The 9,954-nt window shown below is 35.6% G+C and overlaps 1 protein-coding gene across 2 annotated transcripts; it reads left to right on the top strand.

Annotated features, from left to right (window-relative positions):
- The first annotated feature begins 391 nt into the window (after positions 1-391).
- Positions 392-8,992, top strand: LOC113051397 (procollagen C-endopeptidase enhancer 2-like). 2 transcript variants are annotated; one of them, XM_026215116.1, is made up of 9 exons: positions 392-702; positions 3,632-3,740; positions 3,820-4,078; positions 4,458-4,582; positions 4,968-5,104; positions 6,037-6,497; positions 6,594-6,668; positions 8,145-8,315; positions 8,474-8,992. In XM_026215116.1, exons 1-9 carry the CDS (start codon positions 614-616, stop codon positions 8,602-8,604), a joined length of 1,557 nt encoding a protein of 518 aa, XP_026070901.1. In that variant the 5' UTR covers positions 392-613; the 3' UTR covers positions 8,605-8,992. The 2 variants fall into 2 exon arrangements, with proteins under 2 accessions (XP_026070901.1, XP_026070902.1); XM_026215117.1 differs by lacking the exon at positions 392-702 and adding an exon at positions 2,646-2,951.
- Positions 8,993-9,954: the final 962 nt, after the last annotated feature.

Here is a 9,954-nt window from a genome sequence, read left to right as displayed (position 1 = left end):
AGAATTTTAAGAATCTACAGTGTGTATATGACTGAAAATCACAATGTATGCTTTTGACTAGGAAGAGGGAATCAAAATGAGCAGCGTTCATACCAAACCACAGGCTTTTAGCAGAAAAGAATGTCCGCTGAGCTATTTCCAGTCACAAACAAATGCCTATACACACACAAATTGCAAACACATTTAAATAAGTGTGATGGGCACACACAAAAACCTGATGTTTTTTTGTACAGAGCTAAATGAGAGATATAAAAGGGAATTTTATATTAAAGGGACTTAATGACATGTTTGCTGTGCCAGTGCCCTGGTAAGAAAGTTTGGTTGACTTGCATTCTTTCTCTGCACCGCAGTGTAACAACAGGCCAATAAAAAGAGAAAAAGATCTACAGTATATAACCACAAAGAAAACTGAACATTTCTTACACTAGTTGTGTATATGGTTTTTCATTCCATTTTTATCTCTCTGATATTACAGCAGTTGCATCTGAGACACATAACTCTTCCCCACCTTTCCCTCTTTCAATCCTCCTCCTCTCGTCCTCCACGCCCTTAAACTCGCCCCTGTCCTCCGTTCCCTCTCTGACTCGTTCTCTGTGCCTCTTTGAGAAGAAGGATGTGGGGTGATTTGTGCATGTGGCACTTGGGGCTTCTGATTTTGGGGTTCAGATGGGTGCAAGGACAAAGCCAGACCAACTTCACAAGGTAAGCTTGTGAAGGTTTGTGTGTTTCTGTGCGTGCACTGAATGGCACATTTGTGTGTGTGTGTGTGTGTGAATGCAACCATTTAGCAGGAGATGTTAATATGTACAATTTTCATAAAGTATCAGGATTGATGCTGGAACCAAAACATAAATATAGATCGAGGAAATGTTACAATGTTTCTCTTCAACCCTCAATTAGACAGAAAATACTAAATGTGCTGTAAAGTGTTGGTCAGATTTAATTATTGTATTTTTCAAGTCAAGATAAGTTCAGTTCAGGTACTTATTATTATTATTAGCTGACCTCATACACACACTTATTAAGAACTTTAGATGAATCATTTAGTCTTTGTTATACAGTTATACACAATCTTGCAAGATGGTCCATTTTCACAATGTAATGCAAATCTCTGCTTTAGTTTCTAAAATGAAGTGGATTTTTTTTTTTTACTGATCAGAAACATGAATTTGCATTAGGGTGCTTGTTATTAATAAAAATAGCTTTTTGTTATTATTGTTGTCACTGCTGCTGTTGTTATAGTGATTCGTTTTTTAGGAATTATATTTAGCTTAGTGATCAGAGTGTGCAATTACTTGGTAACCATTGAATCAAAATGTAAATTATTATACTTTTACAGGGAACTGGTGAGATGAATTCCTGGAATGTTATGTAAATCACAGTCGCACCTTCACACAGCTCCTCATATGATATGCTTTTATCTAACACAAGAAGTAATCTTAACATCCTGATTCTGGGCCATTTCAAGCATAGGCTTGTTTTACAGTATCAACAAAATTTCCCAGTTGTCTTGTTGTAAAATCTTTATCACTCTGTATAGTTCAGCTCAGACTGTACAGTGTTTATGACATGCCACAAAAAAACACTACATTTGTTTCTTAGTCTTAATAATCGTTAAATTCTTTCATGGTTTTGTAATCAGCCAATTAAATCAGCACCTGATTAATTAAGCGATATCTTTGATCAGAGCTGAAAAACCAGCTCATGTGTGACACGTCTGAATGCTGCTTTTGTGTCTGAAGGCTTTATCTAAATATGTATGTATTTGTTCAGCTCCACCTTTGTTTTCTGATCATCACTCCATTCATTCCTGATTCTGAAAATGGTCACCTATGTTAGTTTTTGTTTTTGTCAGCTTATGCATGTGACCGGATAGATTTGCTGACAGTCTGACTCATAAGGCAAACCATTCAAAAAATCGATGTCTAAATGAGTTCGGTGGTTCTCTCTGTAAACTCACACTTGAGCAAGGCTGTTCAGCTGGCTGTGGTTTGGGTTTATTTCCTACAAATATGACAGAACTAGCAGTGTTAGAATATTGTAGGTACTATACATATGGGAACAGGATCCAAAAACAACCCATTAAAGAAAGTAAATAAAGGATGAACACATCATATAAAATATTTTTATAAGTAGTGACGTTTGTGACTGGTACTACTGAATTTAAAATGGGTTACATGTTTGTTTATGCATTTTTTAGTTCAAAAACTAAATGAGATGATTGAGATATATTGCAGTTTATTGGCATATCATTTACACTACCATTTCAATGTTTTAGCTCTTTTATGATACTTTAAAGGAACAGTCCACCTTTTTGGTAATAGGCTCATTCTCCAACTCCCCCAGAGTTAATGGATTGAGTTTTATAATTTTTTTATCCATTCAGCCGATCTCCGGATCTGGGGATAGCACTTTTAGCATAGCTTAGCATACACAATTGAACCCTATTAGACCAGCATCATCGCGTTCAAAAATGTCAATATTTTTCCTTTTTAAAACTTGACTCTTCTGGTGTTCTAAGACCAGCAGAAATATATCAGCAATATCACACAGTCCCTGAAAATAGTTCCCAGCAACTCTGCTATTGCTGCAACTACACAAACTAGCTGGGGACTATTTTCAGGCACTGCATGATATCACTGCGCCTGCTGAGGCCATGTTACAGCAGCACAGCTCCTTGATTATTACGCCGGAATAGAAGTATAGTTCCTAATCATATCGGCCTAGAAAATCGCAACTTTTCATTTTCCGCTGGTCTTAGTACACGATATAACTACAGAAGAGACAAGTTTTAAGTAGGAAAAATATCTTTTAACTGTTTGGTCATTTTAGAATGCGATGCTGCTGGTCTAATAGGATTCAGGGATGCATGCTAAGCTATGCTAAAAGTGCTATCGCCAGACCCGGAGATCGGCTGAATGGATTTGAAAACAGTAAAACTAAATATTTGGGTGAGTTGGAGAATGAGCCTATTTCCAAAAAAAATAAATAAATAAAAAAAAAAAAAAAAAGTGGAGTGTTCCTTTAAGAAATTGTTATTTAACTTTTATTCTGCAACACTCTAGAAAAATGCTGGTTTATTTCAACAAGGTTGGGTTGAAAAAAAAACAGCATTTTTAATAAAAAGTTACAGCAAAGATATTTATAATGCTACAAAACATTTTTTATTTAGAAATGCTGTTATTTTGAACAATCCACCAAAGAATCCTAAAATATAATTCAAATGGTTTTTACAAAAATATTAAGTAGCACAACCTTTTTAACTATTTATAATAAGAAATATAAAAATGATTCAAATTGTACAAATTTCTGAAGGGTCACATGACACTCAAGACCAGAAAAAAACGTTAGTGAAAATGTTGCTTTGCCATCACAGAAATAAATTACATTTTATAATATATCTAAATACAAAATCTAAAATATTTCATAATATTACAGTAGTTAATGTGTCTTTGATCAAATAAATTCAGCTTTGTCAAGCATGAAATACTTATTTTATAAAATGCAAGATATAATATAAAATTATTTATTATTATTATTATTATTATTATTAAATGTAATCAAGCCATTACTGCAATAAACATTTATCATTCTCATTTATTCCTCCCTATTCCTCCTCCATGCTCTCCAGGCCTGTATTCCTGTGTGGTGGTCATTTGGTGACAGACTCAGGGTTTGTGGCCAGTGAGGGTTTCCCCTCTCATTATAAACCAAACTCCAAATGCACCTGGTACATCACAGTAAGTCCAGCACCTTCAGATTCTTTTGCTTCTCATTATTTCAAACCTTGCATTTTCACCCCGTCTCCTCTCCCATCAGGTTCCAGAAGGTCATGTTGTGATGCTCCAGTTCAGGATCTTTGATCTAGAGGCGGATCCCACCTGCCGCTACGACTACGTGGATGTCTATAATGGACACTCGTACACAGTGCAGAAACTGGGCCGCTTCTGTGGGACGTTCCGACCCGGAGCCCTCATCTCCACCTCCAACACCATGATGCTGGAGATGGCGTCTGATGGCAGCACAGGGGGAAGGGGATTTCTGGCTTATTTTAGTGGCGGGAAACCACATGTCGATGGTGGGATGACTATAGTTACAGTAATACAATCCAAATCTAGTTTGTAGTGCTTGCCTTAATGTTAGTTGCTTTCTTGTATTGGAAATATTTTCATGTCACAAAATGGTTGAAGGAAGATTATGTGTGTGTGTGTGTGTGTGTGTGTGTGCGTGTGTGTGTGTGTGTGTATGTATATATATATATATATATATATATATATATATATATATATATATATATATATATATATATATACAATTGAATGCATCCATGCTGAATAAAAGCATGATTTATTTAATTATTATTATTTTTATCTTACTGACCCCCAAATTTTGCATTTTTATTTTTGCAGTTTTATTCCCCCAGTAAATATCTATCTTTCTAATTCTCTTCCCTCTAGAGAATCAGTTCTGTGGTGGCAGACTGACGAAGCCTCAAGGTTCAGTGAAGACACCGAACTGGCCAGAATCTGATTACCCAGCAGGCATCAGCTGCTCTTGGCACATATCTGTGGAGCCCAACATGGTCAGCCTGCAAAGATCAATTCACAGCTCTTTTTCTCTTGCATTTGTCCACTCTCCATCTGTTAAGTTATTAGCAACCAAGTCGTCCGAGAATTAATTATATTAAGGTTTGCTTGAGACGTGCTGCTATGGCATTTTGTGTATGTGGATGAATTTAAACTCTAGTGTGTGTTTATGATGACAGCATAAACAGTACATGGGAGAGTATATGAAAGACCTCATTCAGAGAAAGTGCGTAAGGTGGGACATGGAAAGAGAGAGAGTGAGAGAGCATGAAAAGTGCATGAAAGAACCTTTATACCTGTTTCAGAAACTGCGCTTTTTACTTACATAACTACATATCAAAGTGTGTATATGTGTGTTTGTGTGCATCTGCACATGCCCAGGTGATTGAGGTTAAGTTTGAGAAGCTGGACTTGGAATTAGACACATACTGTCGTTATGACTACGTGGCCCTGTTCAACGGGGGCGAGACCGACGACTCTCGACGTATTGGCAGATTCTGCGGAGACATGGTTCCAGAGTGAGTGCAAACACAATGCACCAGATATCATTCCAAACTATTCCAAACATTATACTAAGGACAAGGGATTTTGTCATGTATCTATACAAGAAAGGTTACTTATGCAAGGTCAGTCGTCCTAAGGAAAGCTTAGTGAAAGAAAATGCTTCCCAATTCAGAAATACTTTCTCTTTGCAGTTATACATTTAAAAAATATGACTTTTGAAGGTCCATGAAGCCCTTTAATCTAGTGCTTAATAACACTTATATAGGGCCTCAGATCACACCTAATGGACATTTTCACACACACACACACACACACACTGAGTCATGGTTAACTGCTAATAGCACATTACCCAGAAACTGTTGCTTTGCCTGATGCTGCATCCATGCCACTAGGTGTCAGTATAAGTCTAAGACAGCTGTTTTAACATTTAAAGGGGCTTTTTCAATAACCAACTAGTTGATTCTTAGGAATTAATGTGTAGCTGTGCTTGTTTCAGATTCACCTAGTCCTTTGTAGGTCCCATTCAGAGTCGGGATACAACAGCCAAATACAGAAACACCTTTAAGACTGTTGTTGTAATATAAATAATGTCCAATAGAGGGATGATGCAGGAATATATGCCCTTAGCTAGCATCTCCCTTGTTACCTTGACAGAAAGCCAACAGGAGTTTTCTACTGGCTTTTGGATTATTGCAGAAAATGAGCTCTTTCACCAAAAGGTTTATTGTTTTTACACATTTTGTTCATCAAGAGAAGGGGATAAACAAAGTATGCCATGGTTGTACAACTTTGATGCCACCACCACTGAGCTTCTGGCAAAATCATTTATTATCATTTATAATCATTTATTTAAAATCTCCAGTTTGGAAAGTTTGAGTCACCAACAGTCTGAAGTCCCATTTAGTCAAAATGATCATTGTAAAAATGTTCTTTATATCTCTGTCAGTGCGGTTGTGACCAATGGAAACCAGCTTCTGGTGCACTTTGTATCAGATCTGAGTGTGACAGCTGCAGGCTTTATGGCTCACTACCGGAGTGTTCCCCGCGGCTCCCGCACAGCCACTGCTACCCTGGACACAGTACACGGGCCAAGAGTCAACACTTCACCTTCTAAACCCACAGCTCCATCAGCAAGACCCAAGCCTACACCATCCAGACCAACTCCCAAGCCAAGATCAAAACCTACACCCAAGCCCAAAACTGTCACAAGATCTGGTGCAAGAATCACACCAAAACCTGCTGTAAAAGTGCCGACAAAGAGGCCTACACCTAAACCCACAGTTAGACCTCAACCGAAACCAACAAGAACTACAGCAAAGCCAAAAGTAAAGCCTGGTGTCAAACCAACAACAAAGCCAAAGACCAGTCCCATCTCAAAACCTGGGAACAAAACTACAACAAAAGCAGGTACAAATGCTTATGTGTGTGACCGTGCAATATCTAGTATTTCTCTTTGTGTTTTAGACTAAGTTTATGATTTCATCTGTTTCTTCCAAACCTCAGTGAGCAACCGACAGTGTTCTCTACCATGCAAGAGAATAGGCACACTCGTGACCCGCTTCTGCCCAAGTCAATTTGGTAAGGTGCTTCGTTTATCATCTCTCTCATCCTGCTATTCATGTCTACTTTATTCTCCCCTAATTGCATGTCAGAGACATGGGCCCCAGGGGCATTTCTATAGACTCGATTTTGAAGCTTTTAGTGCAGACAGCTGTTCGCACAGTAATGATGGTATAATAATGGATCTTAGAACAGCTATCTATTGCAGCTGTCAGACCTCAAAACTCTAATAATAATAATAATATGTTATTATTTATTATTATTAATTACCTGAATAACTATTACATTATTAAAGCAATGAAACATGAAATATTTCATTATTAAATATTAAGCGCTATGGTAACACTTTATAATAACTTCCATTTATAAATCATTACCAAACTTTATATAATGCTTAACAGATCATTAGTTAATATATATATGAAATATGTGATAATGTTATTTTTAATTTTTACTAATAAACTTACTAAACATTACCTAATGATTATGTTATCTAATGTAAATTGAAATGCTTACACTTTCAGTTCAGATGATCTTGATTTGTTGGTCTTTGTTTGTTGTCTAGACCTCTATGTATTTACAGATCTTAACAAATAATCTATTAATTATTTGTTCATGTTTTTGCAATATTTGCCAAAGGTTATTATTGTTTACTAATCATTAATACCTTTATGACCAGTCATCACGATGGCAAAAAGTGTCCCGAAAGAGCTTAATTCACCCTATCTTTACACATCTTTACATTTATTAATCATATGTTCATGGTTTTGCAGTAGCCAATCTAAAGTTGAAACTATTCATCATTTGTAAATGTTTATAAATGATTACTAATCATTAAGTATCTTTATGGGCACTGGACTTTGGGCTTCTGTAACAAGGTTTGTGTAAACGGTTCTTGGTTGAGTTTAAGCTAAATGCTTGCTAAAGACATAACAGTTTGTAATTTTGATGCAAAAAAATAAAAAATGCTACACTAACATAAGCATACTACTCCAGTATATCATGAATCAGAATATTCCTTAAATCATAAATAAACAGGGGATAGCAGCAGTGTTAAGTGTTAAGCTTTTTTCATTTTATAACATCTGTTAAAATCTTTTGCAAGATCTTGATCACTTGGAATTAAAAGTTTCATATTATAAGCATTTTAACTTACATTAAATAATGATTTGTTTGAACATTATATAATGTTTAGTAAATTTACAAGCCAACATTAACAAGCACATTATCTCATTTTTCTAACTCTTTGAATACATATTAACTAATGATCCATTATATAATGTTTGTTAATGACTTACAAATGAAAGTTATTATAAAGTCTTACCTTATTGTAGTTAATATTATTAATCACTACATATTTAATGTTTCTAATTATTTATTAATAAGATATATTTTTTTGTTCATTAATTTTTTATTGGAATCTGTTTTAGATTGCACATCAGAAGCATGCAATCATCTGTTCTCTCAAATGATCTTCCTTTGTATCTCTCACAGTATTGACTGGTAAAGTGACATCACTCACCCCTGGATCTCAAGGAAGTGCTGAAGCTGAGGTGTCCATTATTAAGGTCTATAAGGCAGGTAGACTTCAATTCAGAAAGAGAGGGCCCACCAGGTCTGCCACACTGACCGTAACATGCATGAAGTGTCCAGCACTGCGTAAAGGTGAAAGAAACACACACAAAACCAGTTCAACCACAAGCAATCTTGCATGACTTGTCTTCTATCACTGTTTAAGAATATCTCACTGGTTCATATTTTTGATCATTTCACTGACCTTTTGTTTTTGATAGTTTAATAATCATTGTGAATTTACTTCTTAGGAGTGAACTATGTGCTGATGGGCCAGGTGAATGGCGAAGGTGTTGGCATTCTGACACCATCCAGCTTTGCTCTTCAGTATAAGTCAGTGCATGACAAAGAACTGGCCAGCCTCGCAAAGAAAACATGTTGACCTCACAAGCTCACTGACCAATCACAATGGAGGAAACAAGCTGAATCCCACCTACTCTGATCTACCTTAATCATAACCTTGTCAGGCAGGGAAAGTTCAAGTCAAATAAACTAAATCCTTAATTATGAATTGCATCTTTATATACAACTAGAGGAACAATATATGAGCAAACAGTAAATATTCTAATACTAAGAGAACAGAAGATTCAAAAAGCTGTGGTATGTTATGCATCACGCCAGAACCTTTCAGACATATTCAGGGTATAAAGTACAGGGTGATTTGCCATTTTATGTTTATTGTGCATCATTAGGTCTGTTTAATGCATTATATAAACATTTTGATATGGCACAATGTATTCATTATAAATTATAAAGCTCATTTTATTAAAGATGGATGAAGTGTGAATTATGAATTTATCAACCTTTAACTTTTAATCAGAAATCAGTACTGAAAAACTATACAAAACATTTTTTCTTGTTTTAAGTATTTGATGAGTGTATATCTCTATGATAATACTATCCCATAACTGCTAGTCATATCTAGAAGTTTGGGGTCATATATTAATGTTTCTAAAAGAAGTCTCTTACTCTCACTAGGGCTGCATTTATTTGATTAAAAATACTGAAATAAAAACATAACATTGTGGAATACTACCATTTAAATTTTTTTATATTTAATAATTTATTCCTGTAATGGCAAAGCTATACTCAGTCTTCAGCATCACACAAACCTTCAGAAATCATTCCAAAATGCTGATTTGGTCCTCAAGAAATATTTCTTATTAAGTGTTGAAAATGAATGAATTTTTTTTTTTTTTGTGAAAACCATGATAGATTCTTTGATGAATAGAAAGTAAAAAAAAAAAAGTGTCACTTTTGATCAAATTAATACATTGTTGCTGAATAAAACTATTAATTTCTTGGGTACGTACACTCTCTGTAACGAGCACTCATGTCAGGACGTGTACTGTATGTTTTGACAACAGGGGGCAAAGAGCCACAGAGGATTTCCTCCTTGAACAAAGTGTTCCATGTCAATAGAAAACGAACAGCTGTGTTTCTCCATCAAGAGGACACTTCTATAATGAGCTGTAGTGTTTAATGTCTGCAGTGTACAGGAAAAGAGTCACAAAAAAATTTGGCTGATGGAAAATTTCTCCCTTTATTTAATTTTTTGCTTTTCACATTGAAGGTGTCTGTCCTACAGTACTGGCTATGTGACTATCTGTGTTTCACTTTTTAAAGCATGTAGATTGCCAGCAGACATACAGACATAGCGAGAGAAGGGGCTATATGTTTGTTATGTTTTGTGACATAAAACATCGCAGCTGCTCCTGTTTCTTAGCATTAG

Source organism: Carassius auratus, chromosome 32 (assembly GCF_003368295.1).
Source record: "Carassius auratus strain Wakin chromosome 32, ASM336829v1, whole genome shotgun sequence".
NCBI lineage: Eukaryota > Metazoa > Chordata > Actinopteri > Cypriniformes > Cyprinidae > Carassius > Carassius auratus.
The sequence above is the reverse complement of the archived record's forward strand: the minus strand, read 5'-3'. Positions and strand labels throughout refer to the sequence as shown.

Bases quoted from the DNA above. Each gene is read 5' to 3' on its own strand.
- LOC113051397 (XM_026215116.1), top strand. From the start codon at position 614: ATGTGGGGTGATTTGTGCATGTGGCACTTGGGGCTTCTGATTTTGGGG. The intron at 3,741-3,819 runs GTAAGTCCAGCA...CTCTCCCATCAG, and splicing joins AATGCACCTGGTACATCACA to GTTCCAGAAGGTCATGTTGT. The intron at 8,316-8,473 runs GTGAAAGAAACA...TTTACTTCTTAG, and splicing joins GTGTCCAGCACTGCGTAAAG to GAGTGAACTATGTGCTGATG.